General features: G+C 53.0%; 1 protein-coding gene across 1 annotated transcript in view; it reads right to left on the minus strand.

The window, feature by feature from the left end:
• Window positions 1-12,893, minus strand: part of LOC116646285 (guanylate cyclase 2D-like) — a 39,556-nt gene extending 26,663 nt beyond the window's left edge. Inside the window, exons 1-7 of the mRNA XM_032426871.1 lie at window positions 12,813-12,893; window positions 10,359-11,118; window positions 7,543-7,838; window positions 5,046-5,400; window positions 1,523-1,607; window positions 539-635; window positions 327-455 (exon numbers count right to left, since the gene is read on the minus strand). Coding sequence (XP_032282762.1) covers window positions 327-455; window positions 539-635; window positions 1,523-1,607; window positions 5,046-5,400; window positions 7,543-7,838; window positions 10,359-11,118; window positions 12,813-12,893 — 1,803 coding nt within the window. The remainder of the gene's footprint in view (window positions 1-326; window positions 456-538; window positions 636-1,522; window positions 1,608-5,045; window positions 5,401-7,542; window positions 7,839-10,358; window positions 11,119-12,812) is intronic.
• Window positions 12,894-18,957: the final 6,064 nt, after the last annotated feature.

Genomic DNA, 18,957 nt, shown 5'->3' on the forward strand with positions numbered 1-18,957 from the left:
CAGGTGGGACGGTGACCTAGGCTAGAAGCCCTGGGGTGGACCCATGCCGGGAGTGCTCAGGCCCAAGTGGCCAGGAACCGGTTGTTTCTCAAGGTCCGATCACGAACCATGCTGAACTGGGAGCTGGGAGTCCTGCTTCCCACTCTTACCATGCCACTGATTTGCTGTGGGACCCAGGAAGGTCACCGGTCCTCTTCAAGCCTCAGTTTCCCCTCCCGTAACAGGAGTAGGGCATACCGACGACCAAGAGGCCATGGGCTCCCTCGGCTTCTCCCAAACTGACTGCAGCTCCTCAGGCCTGGACATGGGGTGGCAGAGGCCCTCACCTGGTACAGGGCCACATTGGTGGGCTCCTGGGGGGCCGGCAGGCTCCTGGCTGACCCCTGGGCCACCGACCTCAGGCTCCCACTGTCCACCGGACTCCTTGATTCGCTCACGCTGTCCATGTGCAGCCTCTGGAGGGAGCAGTCGTGGTCAAGAGCCTGGCCAGGCTTCAGTCAGTGGCTTGCCCAGCCAACCCGGTGCCTGCCCCACCTACTCGTCTGCTTGGGGGCCGATGGATGAAGGTGAGCTCCTGGGCTGTCAGCAGGATCCGGTGGGGTCCCCGCACCAGCCGCAGCTGTTGGATGCCCAATCTGGAGGCAAGAGAAAGTGCAGGGCAGAGGGATGGCACACATGTCACTCCCACCTTGATCTGGTCCCTTGGACCTGCGCTGACCCCGGAGCCCTCTTCCTGTCTCCCCAGCAGTACCAGCTGGGCTGGGAGGGCACCGCTGAGCACTTCCTCCTACAGAGACCCTTGGCCCCAGCTTAGGGCTTGCCATCTGGCCTGATATGCCTGCTGGTCCCTAGCTTGCGAGTCCCAAATTACCTGGAGGCTTTCTGAGGTGATCAGAGCCTGGGGTGAGGGCTGGGCGTGGAGGGCTACCCCTGCCAGGTATGGCTGAGGCTCAGGGAACACAGAGGACTTCAGACCCAGGAAGAATTGTTTTCAAAGCTGAAGGGCCCAGGGAGTCATCCTGGTCCATGTTCATAACCTGAAGCTCAGCGAGGGACAGACCTGTGTAAGGTCCCAGGCTTCTTCCCCAACTTTTTTTTTTTTTTTTTTTTTAAGATTTTATTTATTTATTTGACAGAGAGAGAGATAGCGAGAGCAGGAACACAAGCAGACGGAGTGGGAGAGGGAGAAGCAGGCTTCCCGCCGAGCAGGGAGCCCGATGTGGGACTCGATCTCAGGACCCTGGGATCATGACCTGAGCCGAAAGCAGACGCTTAACGACTGAGCCACCCAGGCGCCCCTCTTCCCCAACTTTTAAATGGACCTTTTCGGGAGGCACCCCAGCCTCGACAGGGCCCTGACCGAGGCTCTAGGACGGACAGGAGTGCTGGGCAGTCCTGAGGTGCTGGGATGGAGAATAGGAAAATCTCCTGCAGGTGGCCAGGTGTGCCTACAGAAGAGAGGCCCTGCAGGGTGGGGGGCACCGAGGGGCAGAATTAAGCTCCAGTGCAGACAGAGTCTCACCTGATGAGGCAAGTGAGGGCCCCGCCGGCCAGCACCAGGAGACAGGCCAGGGCAAAAGCGAGGAGGCTGCCCGGGGGCTGTGCATCTGTGGGCGGAGTAGGGCGGATGTGAGTCCTAACAGTAGCAACAGCACAAGGCGGGCAGCCCCCTTCCCCCAGCTCCTGCACCTCGGCCTTGGCCTTCCTCTGGGAAATGGGAACAGAAGCCCCTACCCAGACCCTCCCCAGGGATGCGGCTCAGAACGGCCTCCAAGTGGGAAAGTCCTATCTGTGGACTGGTCATCACACACAGATACTGATTCCTAGCGTTTCTGTCTGGGTTCTTGGGCTCCCTGTCCCCAGGTCCCCATGGACCCTACTCAGGTCCCATTATAGTCCTGATCATACTATGGTCTTCTGTCTCCTGGCATAGCAGGTCCCTTCCCACTAGACAGAGTAGCTTGATAGCAGGGCCTGTGTCTTATTCATCTCACTGTGCCTGGCACCCAACACAGGGCCTGGATGGGGCAGGTGCTGAATAAAAATTTTGTATCCCTCTCAATTGCTGTCCTACTTTTTACAACCTCCTTAGGATGGGCCACTTACTGTTTTGGCAGCCAGTCTCATTGTCCTTCACTCTGTTAGGAGAGCCCTCCTTACACTGATTCCAAATCTCCAGCCCTCACGTCAGAAGTTGGCTATGAAGAGGCAACTAAGGATCACTGGGCAAGGTTGGGAGGGCTACTTGGTTTGGGCAACACCAGCATCCGCTTTAGGCGGGCAAGGAGGCTAAATGCCCAGCCCTGTTCTGGAGAAGGGACACTGACCTCTGCTGCCACAGGGAGGGGCCCATCCCTTCCTCCTTCCTTGCCTCCTCCTGTCCTCTTGTTGGAGGACCAGCACTGCTGTCTGCCCCCTGCTGAGGCCCCCAATCTGAGTTAAGTCCATCATAATAATAGCAGCAAATACCTTGCAATCCTCTTATACTATCGTACTGCATGAAGCACCTATTCTGAGGCTATTATGTATTTCAATTCGGTTATTCTGCACAATGATCTCTGGAAGTAGGTATGGTCATGATCACAATTTGGCAGAAGAGGAAAGAGAGAAGTAACGGTCTGAGTGCCAGAGACTGGGTTCAAACCCAAGCAGTTTTGCTCTGGCCTCTGGGCTCCTCACCACCGCACCATCCTAACACTCTCCCAGGCTCCGGGGGGCTAAGCTCTGAGGCTTAATCTGGAGGCGACGAGGGAGCAAGCATACGGCCCGCGCAGAAAAGCATTCTGGGCCTAGAGGGCAGCGAGTGTCAAGGTTCTGAAGCAGGATCGGCCAGGTGTGATCGAGGGAGGGCAGGGCAGAGCGGGAGGAAGACGGGCCAGGGAGCTGAGGGGCCAGGGTGCTGTGAAGTCTGAGGCCAGGACTCTGGCGTGACTCTGGGTGAGGCCACGGCTCTGCCGGGTCTGCTGGGGGCGTGCCCGATCTGATCACGGTTCCAAAGGATCCTCCAACCTGCCAGGTTGTGCAAGGACAAGGGGGAAGCAGGGTAGCAATCCAGCGAGAGATGATGAGGGCCTGGCTCGGGGAGGGTGCAGTGAGTAATAGGAACAGCTCTGCTTCTGCGCAAATTCTAAAAATGGAGCCCTCAGGGCGTGCTGACCGACCAGATGTGGGGTGTGAGGAGACAGAGGGTTCCTGCGCCTCTGGGAGGTTGGGGGGCCATTACCTGCAATGGGGAATGATGGGAAGCAGGCTGGGGGGCAGACCAGGAGTTCAGGGGCAGATGCAGAGTGTGGGAGCCAACAGGCTGGAGACGTCAATCTGGGGGCCACAAGAATGGATGAGACGCCAAGGGAGTGAGTGCAGAGAGAACACAGAAAGGCTCAAAGCCCCGAGGCCACAGGAGTTGGTGGTAACAGGTCAGCACTGCAGGAGAACAGAAAGGTGCTGGAGAAGGAGAGGGGAGGCTGGAGAGCGACGGGGCGGCAGGGAGGAGGGAGTGGAGCTGACCGCTCCCTGGCCGAGCAAGGCACAGACTGACTGCTAGCGCTGGGCCTCAGCCCCATGGAGGCCACAGGGGCCTCGATATGGCTGCTCCTGTTACGAGAGTGGTGGGTCCGTGGAGAGGGTGCAAGAGAAGAGGGGAAGTGACATTTAATCCCCTTAGCATGGACACCATTTCAAGGAATCTTGCTCCCAAAGGGAGTCAAGGAATACGGCGGAGGCTGAAAGGAGAGGTGAATGAATGAATCTCTAAGGTTAACATTTCAAGACAGAGATAATCAGAGAAAAAAAAGAACGTGGCACATCCTCTTGCCAGCAAGACCCCTGAGACTCAGGCGGCAGGGAAGCCAGGCGTGGACAGGACAAGTCCAGCCAGTCCTGGGGTTCCTAAGTGCCCCCTGGGGGAGTGGTTTTCACTGAGAACCTGTGACCACACAGCCCCTTCCCATCTCCTCAAAGTACAAGCCCTGCTCCTGGGCTCTGCCTTGCCCCTCGTACAAGGACAAGCCGTTGAGGGTTCTAGGTCTTTGTTCCTATTTATACATGAGAGATGGAGACCCAGAGAGGGTATGCAACTTGCCCAAGGTCACACAGCTAGTCAGCAGCAGCATTGGGCACATTTGCCCCAAAGCCCCTGCTGTCTGGTCTCTCAATCCATAATGTCTGATCAGTTGTACTGGAGATAATCATGACAATCCTGGGCTAGAGTGTGAGTTGCCATTTTCGGATCCCTGAGAGAAGACACATCTTGTGGCCGGGACTGCTACTCAAGCTCCCACCACCTCTTGGTGTCCCATCTCAGAGCCCTGTCCCAGAGCACCTGCCCTACCCTGTCCCCCGTTAGCTGGTGAGCTTCATCATGGGCGCTGGCTGTGAGCAGGAGTCTTATCTGCCATTGCATCCTCAATTCTCAGCTCGAGCTTAGGACACAGCGAATGCTCAATAAATGTTTGCTGACTGATGTGTTGAGTGAATGAATTGAAACCTGCTAGACAGTGAAGTCTGTGAGCCAGGGCTGGTGGAGGAGGATCTCCTGTGGGCTCCGTCAGCCCCTGGCTTCCCCATTCATCACTCTGATCGCACTGTGTTGTGTTGTTTTCAGCTGTCCCTGTCTCTGCCACCAGACAGAGGCCCCTGGAAAGCAGACCCTGGGGCTGGTCTTCAAGTACATCAGCTCTATGAGGGCAGGGACATCATTTCATTCACTCCTATATCCCTGGGGCCGTGCACAGTGCCTGACATGTGGGAGGTCCTCCAGCAGCATTTGTGGAAGACGAGGGGCAAAGAAACAATTGGGGGAAGGTAGCTTCCTGAGCTACCTGCTAGTCTAGGGAACAGGTGACACTGGTCCTCCCCAGCATGGGACACACACCCTATGAACATAAAGTAATTCACCCAGGTGCTGTGGGGAGCACGGAAGAGGGGTCCCAGGCCTGACAGGCAAGGTGGGGAGCACTCCAGGAAGAGGAAAATGCATTAGATGGATGGACAACTAGATGGATGGATGGATGGATGGATGGATGGATGGATGGATGATGAATTACCTCTTATGCACAGCATATTGGGGTCAAACCAGCAGCTGGAGTCACGTGCCGGAGGGGCCCCTCCTGGAAAGTGTATGGCCCTGTCCAGGGGCTGCACTCGCCACGTGCCTGTGTCCAGAATGTGGGTGGGGACCAGCTGGCTTCCCCGACCATCTGTGTCCAAAATCACATACTGAGCCAGCCTCCTGCCCTTCTCATCCGTCCGGATCCTCTGGCTAAAGCCAGCCACGTTCAGAGCCCCTGTATGGTCCCCCAAGTGGGCCCCTGAGAGCCCAGCACCATGGCTTTGAGAGCGGTTCAGGGCATGGGCCAGCAGGACAACAGCATCATAGATGGTCCCAAAGAGCGGGGACACCTGTGAAAGAGAAGGTCCCTCAACCCCTTAACCCCAAGGCACTGACTCCCAGACATCTCTGAGCCCTGCCAGCCACAATCATGTGGATTATCACCCCCACCCTGCCCTCAATGCAGCTCTCTCTGTGGTCCCACCGTGACCTCAGTCCCCACTCAGTGGTGTCACAGTCTCCGTGGCCACCCTCAACTCCGATGCTTCACAGGCACCTCAAACCTGCCTGATATGTCTGAAACGGAACTCCTGTTCTTCAAGGTTTCTGTCTAGTTCTGTTGCCCAAACCCCACTCCTCCCGCACTTTGGGAAATGGAACTACCACCTGGTGTCTCAAGTCCAGGTTTGATTCCCGACTCCTCTCTTTCTCTCTTCCCATTCGTCATTGAATCTTTTTGGTTTTATTTCAGAACTTATTCACAACCCAATTGACTCCTCACCCCTTCTGCTCCTGCCACCTGGGTCCAGGCCCCCTCACTGCTTACCCGGCCCACACAGGAGCCTCCTAAAGCCTCCTTGCTTCATCGGGTCTCTTTAGGCCACTCAGGCAACCAAAGCGATTTTATTTATTTGGCAGAGAGAGACACAGCGAGAGAGGGAACACAAGCAGGGGGAGTGGGAGAGGGAGAAGCAGGCCTCCCGCGGAGCAGGGAGCCCGACGTGGGGCTCGATCCCAGGACCCTGAGATCATGACCTGAGCCAAAGGCAGACGCTTAATGACTGAGCCACCCAGGTGCCCCAAAGCGATTTTTTAAAAAAACAAATCAAGGGGTGCCTGAGTAGTGCAGGCGTTAGGTGGCCAACTCTTGGTTTCAGCTCCGGTCATGATCTCAGGGTCATGGGATCGAGCCCAGGGTTGGGCTGTGCGCTCAGCACGGAGTCTGCTTCAGATTCTCTCTCCCTCTCCCTCTGCCCTTCCACTCATTCTCTCTCTCTCTGTGTCTCTAAAATAAATCTTTAAAAAAAATGACTCAAATTATTCCTTACTTAAAACCTGCTGATCATTTCCCATTTCACGTATAAGTTGAAACTCCTTACCCTGGCATAAAATGCCTCACATGGCCTGGCCCAAAGCTCATCTCAGACCCCTGTTGCCACGTTTCATGACAGTCCAGCCTCTCTACGCCCTCTGCCTGTTCCTCTAGCCTCCAAAGCTCACTCTGCCTCCAGGCCTTACACCTAACGCTGCCCCGGCCTGGTCGCTCCTCACCCAGATCTGCACCCTGGCTGCCTCCTTCCCATTCAGGACTCAGCTCAAGAGCCACCTCTTCGCAGTGGGCCCCCCTGCCTGTCCTAACTCTTGTTGCCCATTTCTCCATCCCGGCCACTCTTTGTCACTTTATCTTATTTCATTTTCTCGGCGACATTATCATGATTTGAATTTGGTTATATGGTTGCTTGGATATTATCTGTCTCACCCTAATGGAAGCTCCCTGAAGGCCAGGTCTGTCTCATCCATTGCTGTGTCCCTGAGGCCTGGCCCAATGGCACAGCAGAGAGACCCAATGCACATTTGCCAGATGAATGCCTCGTTATAAAACCTTCCATCAGCATCTGCATCCCTGTCATCACCTCCAGACACGGTCGCCTTCTTGTCACCAAGAAACATACTTCCCAAGGGGGACTCAAGCGGCTGAGCCTGCAGCCGCACCCCCGCCCCGCTGGCCCCCCTCAGATTCACAGCAGTGACTCCAGAAAACCTTCCCATTCTCCCACACCCCAGCATCTCTCCTGCTGCTCTGCACAATTTGCTAGGCAGATGCAGAGGGAGAATGTTTGTGAGAGAAAGAGCAGCTGGGCCAGAAATGAAAATTGCAAGCGCTGAGCTGGAGATAGAAAAATAGAAGCAAAAAGTCACAAGAGAGGGAGAATTGACGAAGCGGGCCAAGAGCGATCAATAGGCACCCACACACAAGCAAGCACGTGCACACACACACACATGAGAGAGAGAGAGGGAGAGAGAACTAGAGATGGAGAGAGTATCCCTAGGGACTAGGCAGGGACACTTTGTCCAATAAGGGACAGGTCATGTGCCCACAGTGGAGCTGGGGCTGGCCGGCCGGGTGGGTAGCTGGCCAAGGCCAGAAAGGCCTAGAGTATGTGGGGGGGCGCACGTAACCTGCCTGCCTCACAGGGCCCGGACGGACCCACCTGCTCCGGCTCCAGCTGGGCGGCCACCTCTCCACTGGCCCTGGCGGCTTCAGAGGCCTTGTCCAAAGGGCCGGACTCCAGGCTGATGGTGAGCACGGCGTCGTAGACCTCCTGCAGGGGTCCACTGTCGCGGAGAGCCAGGTAGGAGTGGTTGCGGTAGGGCAAGGCGAAGAGCATGGTATCATAGGGCAGGAAGACCAGCCTCCCGTCTGCCAGGCCCTGGGCCCACGCTTGGCTCAGCAGGGCGGTCTGCTCCGGGCCCCCCAGGAGCGCCGAGTGCATGCAAAGCACCACAACTGGGGGGTGGGAGGGGGAGAAGTGGCAGGCTTGCCTCTGCTGGCCTTCCCTGATGCCCAGGATCTGTGGCCCGGGAGAGCTGCTCCTAACTCTCAGGTCAGCTCCCCTACCATGAACTCATTCCTCTGCCTTCTCGCGAGAGATAGGCCCTTGGTGATAAGGCAGCCAATTTCATCCCCAGGCCCCCAGGACAGAAGAGAGCCCCTGCCCAAGGCAAGGGTCTCACACATCTATCCAAGGTAGGGGTCCCCTGTATCTTTCCTCTTCTCCACCTGGGTCCCTGACCAGGGCCACAACCTCAGCCAACGAAGGGTCTCCACTCAGGTTCCTGCTGCAATCCCTTTCTCTAGCAAATCCAGGAAAACAGAGCCACCCAGGAAGGCTGGGGGGTCTCCTTGCTGGCGCCTGAGGCCCCCTGGTCATGTGGAAGTCAGAGCCTGGAGCCCTGGGCTCTGCTGAGCCCCTGGGTGGCCATGCTGTGTAGGCCATGGGCCACAGGCCTCCTGCTCTCTGTGCCGGCGTAGAGGGGACGACCTTCAGAGACTCACTCACCAGGACTGGGAAGAAAGAGAACCAGGGCTTCCTTTGCCCCATCTCTTCTGCACTGTTGGCTCTGGCTTCTAATCAAAAGAACCCTTTGTTTGATAAGTTGGGGGCGCTGTTCTGCAGTTGGCCACGGGGAAAGCTGATAACCACAACCTGGGAGGAAGCGTGGACTGGGACAGGGCGGCGGGGGGGGGGGGGGTTATTAGCCTCATGTCACCATGTCGAGTGAGGACACTAGAGCCCAGAGAGGTTTAGTGAGTTGCCTGAGGTCACACTGCTGGTAAGAGTTGGGGCCAGGAGTGTGACTCTGGCAATCTGACCCCAAAGAATATGCCCTGAACCACTCAGCCTCCTGGCTCCTGAAAGCCAGCAATTTGGTTGGAACTCAATACTCTGCAACAGGGGTGGAGAAGGAGTCTGATGAGGTGTCCCCTACCCCTTGCTGCCAAGCTCCGACCACACAGAACTGAGCTGTCCATTGTCCCAGTCCCGTGGACATGTTACTCCATTCCCTTGCACTAGCTCGTCCCTCTGCCTGGAGCGCCTTCCTCCCCATTGCCGCCTGCAATCAGCTTCTCCTTCTCAGGCCTGCCTGGTGTCACCTCTGGGAAGCCCTCCCCACCCCCAAGCGAAGCAGCTCCCACCAGACCGGAGCTCCTCACGGCTGGGGCCTGGGCACCCTCTCCCCACCTCCTCCCCAGAGCCCAGCCAGGCTCGGGCCCAGGGCAGGGCTCAGTGGCTCTTGGCTGAATGAGGTGTTTACAAAGTGCTCAGCCACAAGCAGTTGCTGCTCATGACCCTGTGAGGTGGCTGTCATTATCCCCATTTCACCCACGGGAAAGCCGGGGCTCAGAGAAGGGACGTCCTGTTCCTAACGGGCAGCGGGCACCCCTGGGCCAGGTCTCGCTGTCAACCTGGCACGAACTCTCGGCCGCACGAGCCCGGGGGCTGCCCACCCGCCCTCCTCAGGCTCCGGCTGCAGTTCCCTCAGGTGGAGGGCGCGGTGGCGGCCGTCAGGAGTCTCAGACGAGCACACTTTCCCCTGCTGCCCGCCACGCATTCTCATACTTGCCACCTTTGTCCTATTCTACTTTCTCTCTTCCACTCAGTTCTGCTCTTCTCTCTTTCTAGCCCATTCTTTCTTTTTTTGTACTGCTAGTCTCAATTCGCTAGTTTCTTGACCCCGATGGGCCACAAGCCACAGTTTGAAATAACCCCAGGCTAGATTAACTTTAAGGTCCCTTCTGTTCTCCAGGCGCCGCCCCTGCCCTACAGGCTCCCCACCGTGCCTCTCCCTAGCTGACTACTTCCTGAAAGACAGGCACTTGCCACCTCCTCCAAGAAGCCTCACACCCCCAGGGCCCAGCCCTAAACCTCGTCAGATTCTCCAAGCCTCTGTTCCCTCGGATGGCCTTGACCTCTCTGTCATAACCACCTGCGTATATTCCTGTCTCTCCATCACATCATTGCCCCCGGAGACCCGCCCCTTGTCGGTCCTGTTCCCCCACGTGACCCAGCACTCGGCACAGCAGGGGCCTGATAAAGGCAAGAAGTGGCTGGCTCAGTCGGAGAGCATGCCCCTCGATCTCCGGGCTGTAAGTTCAAGCCCCACGTTGGGTGTAGAGATCACTTAAAAATAAACTCCTAAAAAAAAAAAAAAGTGATTCTGACTCTAGCTGCCTTCCTGGGCTCAAGTACTGCTTCGCTCTCATTTCCTTCAGTGTGCCAGGCGGGAAGCAAGGAAGCTTTTGGCTCCCACTCCACAACCAACGCTTGAATCAGAGCTCGAAATCCGACTGCACTGCTTGCCAGTTACGTACCTTCTCTGAGCTGCAAAGTGCAGAGCTCAACAGGACTGGCTCACAGGCTGCTGCGAGATTAACTGCAAGGCTGTGGTCAAGGGCTCAGGCCAGTGTCTTCACGGCCATATGAAGTCTTGTGCCCACAGGAGGAAGGCACCCAGGTACACTTACTTTTCAGGCCGTCCACGCTGCAGAGCTGTTCCAGGACCTCCGTGGCCCCTTGCTCTCCGGGTCCTAGAGAGGTCACCAGCCCCACAGGCAGCCCATGTGTCCTGAGAGTCATGGCCACCTGCTGGGCTGTGGCCACCCAGATGTCCTGGTGGGAGGACACGATGGCCACGTGTGCCCAGCCAAAGTGTCTCATGATAGACAGCAGCACGTGGGCAGCCGAAGGCAAGGTGGGCACTAGCTCACCTCCTCCTTCTGGAGCTCCACACGCCCAAGAGAAGAGGGTCTTGCCCCAGCCTTGAGCCAGCAGCGCTGCTGCTTGGCAGTAACCGGGATTGACAGGGCCTACAAAAGCAGCTGTGGTATTCTTGTGGGCCAGGAACGTGGCCAGGGCATGAGGGGTGTCACAGCCTGTGGAGAGGACCACGGAAACCAGCCTTGAACCCAGCACCAGTGAGGAGTCCTGGTTGGCTTGGTCCACAGCCAGTTGGGCAGCCACACTGGGGAGGGCCTGGGCAAAGATGGGGTCACAGTCCCAGGGACCCAGCACCCCTAAGGTGAAGGTCCCTGCCCCCAGGGCCAGATCAGGGAAGGAGCCAACCCACAGGAGGGCACCCCAAAGCACCACAGAGAGAAGAGGAGGGAAAAAGGCTGTCCTCGGATGACTGACAGTGGCCCCCCATGGGCCCTGGGAGGGCAGGCACATCTTCTCGTGTGGCAGCACCCAGCACCAACCTTCAGGGTACAAGCCCCCCTGTAAGTCCTGGGAAAGGGAGACAAGAATAAGATTTGCGCTCTAACCCTTTCTGCCATTACTCCCTGCGTGATTTTGCAGCAGAGGGCACCGCTCCCCTGAACCTCAGCCTCCTCATGGATAAAATGAGGGATCTGGATCCATCATGTCTGAAGACTCCCCCCCCTTTTAGGGTCCTAACATCCTCCCCAAGGCCGACGCACAGCCTGGTGATGCCCATGCACGATCCTGGGCTGAAGCTCAGTCACTCATTGTGGGCTCCAGAGTCAGAGCTATCCAGCCCTGTCTCACTGCTTCCCCGCCTTGTTGCCCTAGACCCATCTCTGAGGTTCTGACCCTCACTTCCCTCTTCTACAGAAATGTGGGAAACAAAGCTTACTTTATGCAGGGACTGTGACCATTAGGTGGGCATGACATGAAGCACTTAGCGCAGTCCCTGGTACTTAGGTGTTCCATAAATCCTGCTTTTCTCAACCTATTATTTGTTTCCTGCACTCATCCCAGTTGGGCCAGTTCTCCTGGTGCCCCTCTGAGACTCCTCTGCCCATCCCCTCAAGCCCAGCACCATCCTCCAGCACTTGATTCTGCTGGACTCCAGGGCCCATAGCGCAAGCATGTTTGTAGCAAGTGGGTTTACAATACACGTGCACAGTCCTCTCTCTAATCTGCTCAGCCCTGTTCAGACAAAGGTCATTCTATCTCCACGGTACAGATGAGGAAACTAAGGGAGACTGAATGGAGTTGGCAGAGAGCCAGGATGAGGACAAGTCTCTCTAACTCATCCTCCACCCCACACAGGACCTCCTTGACAAGGACATTTGGACTAGAGCACCCCCCACTCCATCCCACTGTCCCAGGACTTTGATGTCCACCTTGCAACCCTGCCACTTCTGCTTGGCCTCTGCCTACAGCCTGGTCATGGCCCATTCCCCAGGCACAGCCCTCGGCCAAGTCCTCCCACCCCCTTAGTGCAGCGAGCCACCTTCCACTCTGGGTGCCCCATATGGATAAAATCCAATCTCACCCTTAAGAAACTGCCAGGCCGGTAGGGAGGTAGGTTCCAGCCAAGAGAAGAGCTGACCACAAGTGCAGGCAGTAAGCAGGACCAGTAAGGAGGTGCTGTGAGCTTAGGGAGGGCTTCCCAGGGGAGGCAAGCTGGAAGCAACCTACGCTTGGAAGTGTAGGTCAGGAGAGTAAAGGGATGTCTTCTCAATGCCAACAGCAATGGTCTGTGCAGAGGAAGTCCTTAGAAATTATGTTCAGGGGCGCCTGGGTGGTGCAGTCGGTTAAACGTCCGACTCTGGGTTTCGGCTCAGGTCGTGATCTCAGGGTTGTGAGATCGAGCCCCGTGTGAGCACGGAGCCTGCTTGAGAGTCTCTCTCCCTCTCCCTCTGCCCCTCCCACTCGCACTCTCTCTCTCTTTCTCTCTCAAATAAATAAATCTTAAAAAAAAAGAAATTATGTTCAGTGCAGAGGGGTAAGAAGGTCCTTGGAATCACAGAGCGGAATAAATCCTGATTTTATCACTCACTTGTCCCTAACCCTGGATGAGATGCTTAACGTCTCTGGCCTCCATTTTCTCGCCTGTAAAGTGGAGATGACAGTAGTTATCTGGCAGATATTGTGGCAAAAACTAAAATGCATAGAGTATCTACACTGGGGCTATCTTTATGGTAGGGAGGTAAGTAAGTAGTAAGTAGTACTTGCCGAATGGGAGTAAGAGGGTACTTACTCGGAAGAGTTAGCATCATCACCAGCACTGTCACCGCCACAATCATCACCATCTTGGGATCTTTGGGGAGCGGCCAGGCTACTGTGGTGTAGAAAGAGCTGGACAGGGAGGCGGAGGCCTGAGTTTCAGCCGCAGCCCTGCCCCCACCCCCCTTGAGGGCTCAGCCGCCCTATCTGGGAGAGTAGCCAGTCGGCAGTGCTGGCCAACCCTGCAATGCCACCCTTCTCCCCGCTCCGGGCTCAGGGACTTGGGGAGGGCTGCTCTCCTGCCAGCCTCCGAGGAGCGCCCTGGGCCCTCCCTCCTCCTCTGTCATGATGCGCCAAGTGGTCTCCTAGCATCCCCATCCCTCGGGATGATCCCCTCTGGAGCTTGTTCTGGGCTCCCAGACAGCTAATTGTTTCCAGATGGAAACGTAAGCCTACTTGCCTGATACGAATGACAACCGCCTCCCCCCTAATTTGTACTCTCTAAAGCACCTGTGATCCACGACTTTGCCTTGTCCTCTCCGAGGCCCCCAAGAAGAGACCTTTTACCCTCTTCTTCAGAGGAGGAAACTGACTCTGGCGGAACAGCCATGTGATGTCCGAGCTCTTGCCAAAAGTTAGAGCTGAGTTGGAATTGGAGCTTGGCTTCCTACTTCCCAACCAAAGACAATAATCCCCATTTTATCAAACACCTAGAACATCACAGCTGAAGGATCCTTGAAGAGCTAAACATCTAAACCAACCCCTCTGTGTAAAGATGGAGAAACTGAGGCACAGAAGGCATATGGATTTCCTTCAGTCTCACAAAGCAGCAGCAAGCTGCCCTGGCCCCATGGTCCCGCTGGCCACACTGAGCGTCCCAGGAATCCTGCAGCTGATGGCATGCAGGGACTCAGAGAACTCAGGCGTGGAGCTACTTTTAGCTCCAGCTCTGCTCCCGACTTGTGGAACAGAGCCCACACCCCTTTCTGTGCCTTGGTTTTCCCATCTGTACAGGGAGGGCTTAGTTTAGATGTAGGTACCCAAAGATCCTTCAGCTCTAGTGCTCTAGTTGTCAGTAAAATCAGGAAATGATTTGTTTTTGTCTCTGAAGCTGGCTACGTCCCATGTGTCAGCCCTTCCCCCAGGAGTGTGTGAGCTGCCAGTGCTCCCACCTCCAGCACAATGGGTTAATTCAACACCCTTCTGGGAAAAACCATTTGTATTTTTAGACTCTAGGAGATGGATGCCAATGATTAGGCACATATTGCTTGGCTCATAGAGCCAAGCCCATGGAATTAATCAACTCATAGTATCCAAACCCAAAAAGATAAAGATGCCTTTGGCTGCATTAAAAGACAAATGAACAAAATAAAAAAGGTAGTAGGAACCCAAGGAAGGAGGACGGAGGATTCCTGTTAGAGCCAGGGCCCCTTCAGCTCCTGTAGCCAAGGGTCACCCTGCTGACACCCCCCCCAACCTGGCCCTTCTTGCCTTCCTTCAGGGCAGCTCCCCGAGGACCCACCTGCCATGCTGTGCTATGCTGTGCCATTGGGGCTGACTCACTGTCTCTTTGAGGATCCTAAGGTTGCTGCACCAGGGTCTCAGATGTCAAGCTCTTTAAGTAGGTTCTGGCCTGCGGAGCCCCCATTCCCACCACAGCCCCCATGGCTAACACTCCAGCTCCAGCTGCCTGTCAGCTTCCCAGCCCTCTTGCCCAAGGAGTGCCTCATATATGGCTCATTTCCTCCCTGTACCCCTCAGGGGCATGAAGAAGCCACTTGGAAAATTTGATCTATTCAAGCCCTAGGGCTCTGGGGAGCCAAGCAGAGAAAGGAAGGGGAGAATGAAGGACAAAGGAACTGAGGGAGGGAGGGAGGCTGTGTTCAGCACTTCGGACAGCTCCAGGCCTGGCTTGTACTCCCTGGAGGAAAGAAAGATAGGCTAATGCTAAAGTAACCAGCATTACTGAGCATCCAGTATGTGCCAAGCCCTGTGCTGGGCAGTATTTATACAACCCAGTGAGACAGGTATTACTGTTATTCCCATTTAATAGATAAGGAAAATACTACCCATAGAGGTTAGGTAATTTGACCAAGGGCACAGAGCTAGTAAGTGGCAGGGCCAACTACACATCCAAGCTTCTGCTCATCACAACACATTGATTCTTTGGGATTATAATGGTGATTTTTCTATCTTCATTTTTGGGGTGGACCCTTCTCTGGAAATAGATACCACAGTCCAGTGGATTTTCAACTTTTCCTTTTCCACCTGTTCTCTCCTACTTAGGCAAAATTGACCTTTACTAAGTACACAAAATATTTACCATGTGCTAGTGATCCCAACTCATTTAATTCTTACAACAACCTTGTAAAGTGGGTGTTGTATTTTGCTTTGTTCACATCACTTAATTCATACTAACAATATTTACTGAGCACCTACTATGTTTCAGGAACTGTTCACTTAAGATACACCAACAAACAAAAAAACCAAAGTTTTTTTTCCCCTAACAGAACTAACTTTCTAACAGGAGTAGGGCATCAACACACAATACACGTGATAAATAGTTAGATTTATTTTTTATTTTACAAAATGATAGGTGGTATAAAAAAAGAAAAAGTAAAGAAGGGTAATAATGTTGTATTATAATTCAGTATAAGTATTTTCTATATTGCTACACAATCTTCATATTTATCTCAATTGTCAAGGAACACACTGGGTGGATGTGTCATAAGTTAGTAATTATCTTTGTGTTGGATATTTTTAGCCCTAATCTTGTTCTGGAAGGATTTTAGGGTCCTTGTTGATGTGCCAGACTTATGCCTGTTTGCTCTCAGATCCATTCATTGACCTCCCCAAACCTGACTGGGCTCCCAATAGGGAGGTTAGAGAGGGCCCTCTGTCCCACAGAGAGCTGACCTTGAAAACTTTATTCCCAGCATCCCTTGCCCCTGGTTTCTGGCTGGATCTAGCCAATAGGAGACCCTCACAGGAGACTGGAGGCAAGGAGAAAGAGAGAAGCCAGAGATCCCCCACTCCCACCCCCGCATGTGGAAAGTATCCCAGTGACGGCTATGTCTCTCTGGTTCTGGCCTCTTCAAACAACCCTCTGGATGTGGCTCCAATTTCTGGGCTCAGGTACTACCACCTCCTTCCCCCCTTTTCCCTTCCCCAGTAGGGGTGGTAGAGATTTCCTACTGTTGCCAATGTCTGAACTGCTTCATATCCTAACATCCTTGTAATCACTCTCCCACTATTGATATACTGATGAGGACAGTGTTTTCCAGAATATACCATGACTCATATACTATATATCTGAGTTGTTTGCAATTTCTCACCATTATGAATAATTCTTTAATAGATATCATGCCTTTATCATCTTTTGAATTTTTTCTTTATGATAAACCTTCAGGAATAGCCATACTAGATCAAAGAATAGGAACATTTTTAAGGTACTCGTTACATATTGCTTCATATTATAATGTATTAATGTCAAGATATTCTTTAGGTAATTGGAGACGTTTGAATATGGACTGAGCAGTAGCTCATACATGGTTATTCTTAAGATTTTTAGGTGTACTAATGGCAAGGTGGTTATGTAAAGAAATTTGCCATTTGTTTTCAACTATGCATATTTGAATTATGTAGAGGGAAATGACATGATGTCTGGGGTTTTGAAATTATCATACAAAAGGGAGAGAGATAAATGAAGTATGAAAATATCTTAATTTTTGAATGTAGGCTGTGGTTGTACTTGGGTTAATTATAACTATTCTTCCTACTTTTGCTTGTGTTTGAGAACTTGCATAACAAGAGAAAGTAGTGTTAATACCAATTAACAATGTAGGTATACAAATTTCACCAAATCTTCTTCAACATTCAGTATAATAATTTTTTTAAGATTTATTTATTTATTTTAGAGAGAGAGAGCATGCACGAGGGCTAGTGTGGGGTGGGGGGAGGTGCAGAAAGAGAGGGAGAGAGAATCCCAAGCAGATTCCCCTCTGAGTGCAGAGCCCAACTCGGGGCTTGATCCCACAACCCTGAGATCATGACCTGAGCTGGAATCAAGAGTCAGATGCTTAACCGACTGAGCCACCCAGGCATCCCCAATTTTTAAAATTTAACCAGCATCTTAAAAAATCATGCATTGTATTAGTTTTTTATGTTGTATGACAAATTACCACAATCTTAGTGACTTAAAACAGCACATGTATATTATCTCAGTTTCTGTGGATCATAGGTATGGGTGCAGCTTAGTGAGACTTCAGCTTAGGGTCTCACAGGCCACAATCAGGACATTGGTCAAGGCTGAGTTCTCATCTGGAGGCTCAGCTAGGGAAGGATCTGCTTCCAAACTCCCTCAGGTTGTTGTCTATAGGATTCATGAGAACTTGCTTCTTCAAAGCCAGCAACAGAGAGAATCTTCTAGCAAGATAGTCTTAGAAAACATAACGTAGTCTAATGCAACATAATCATCAGAGTAGCATCATACCGTATTCTTTACCATATTCTATTGGATCGAAGCAAGTCACAGGTTCCACCCACACTCAGAGGGAGGGGTTATACAAGGGCACAAATGCCAGGAGGCAGGAGTTGTGGAGGCCACCTTAGAATCTATCCACCACAGGCATATTATAGTGGAAGAAACTGACAGCCTGGAGGAGTTCATTCCACAGCAAGCTGGGTCAAGGCTAGAACCAGAATCCAAGCCTCCCTATGAAAATCAACATTACCTTCTTTATGACTTTGCTAAAGGGAGAGGAGAGCCATCTTCTTTTCTTCCCCCCATACTCCACCCCTAACTTCTATCATCTCTCTCTCACTCTCTGCAACACCCCAGGCAGGACCCTGTTCTCTAGTCTAAAATCTTCTCTTAGGAAGGTCACATAAAGATCATTCTTGCACTAATGGACCGATGGTAGATATAAACATACTAGGATTTCCAGCCCAGGGTATCTGCTGGATTGATACAAGACAACAAGGCAACAAGATGATTTGCTCCAAGATAATGAAGGTTGACTCTTAGACACTTGGGCCATGAACAATCACTGGGGACAGTTTTTGAATGGAAGGAAGAATCAGTTATTATCTCAGAGTGGGTAAACTCATCCTGGCACAGTAACCAGGAGGGAACTCTGAGGTCTACAGACCTCGGTTAAAATCCTCAACCCATCATTCTCTCTCCGAGTAACCCTAGGCAAGTCACTTAGCCTCTCTGAGCTTCAGTTTTCTTACCTATAAACACAGTGATACTATTATAATATCTATCTCACAGGGGAGCTGTGAATGAGTGTTAAAGCATTCAGTAAATTATGAACACTAATAATGACAATAATCACTATCATCACCATTACCAAACACTTACTAGATGCAGATACAGATCACATGATTCTAAAAAGAAAGTGCTCAGTGCCCTTGAGTCATACAGGAAAGGGGGGTGTTTAAAGAAAGAAAAGTTTATACCAGTCAGGATCCCAGCTAGAAGCAGAGGCACATGCAAGGTAGGATAATTCAAGGAGGATTTATTTACCAAGGAACTGTTAGCAAAAGGATATAGAATCTAGTGCTATCACCTGTGGTTAGCAGTAGCAGAGCTGCTACCATTCCTGGCCCCAAAGGGGGGTCGGGCACCGTTACTAGACCCTAGGAGGATAAAGTCATGAGAGAAGGCTGCCTTGATGGAGGCAATGACCTCTGGTTGAGGGATACAGCCAGCTCGAGACAACCCTGCAGGGAAGCAGCAATGGAAACAAATCTCTTGACCTCACACCTTTTGATCTCCCAGGTCTCTCCTTGGTCAAACCCAAGCAGAAACCAGCAGGCATGGAGGTTTGATGGTGTTTCCCACACAAGCCAGCCTCCCAGGTCAGAGTAAGGGAGGGGGAGAGATCACCTGGCAGGCAAAGGGAAAGTATGTGGTACAGTCTCTACCTGGTGTAGTGATCCAAACCCTCATTCCTGAATGAACTGAGTCCTCAGTGTCCTGCTCTTTACTGGGTTGCCCTATTTACTATTGACCAGAACCCAGTGGCAAGAGAGGACTAACAGGCTCCCCAGTTAATGTCCTGGGTGCTGGTCACAGTCCTCCCTGCCCCATTGTAAGACAACAATGACACTTCCTCATAGCAGTTGGGACCCATCATTTGACTC

The sequence above is a fragment of the Phoca vitulina genome, unplaced genomic scaffold, assembly GCF_004348235.1.
Source record: "Phoca vitulina isolate PV1807 unplaced genomic scaffold, GSC_HSeal_1.0 scaffold36, whole genome shotgun sequence".
NCBI lineage: Eukaryota > Metazoa > Chordata > Mammalia > Carnivora > Phocidae > Phoca > Phoca vitulina.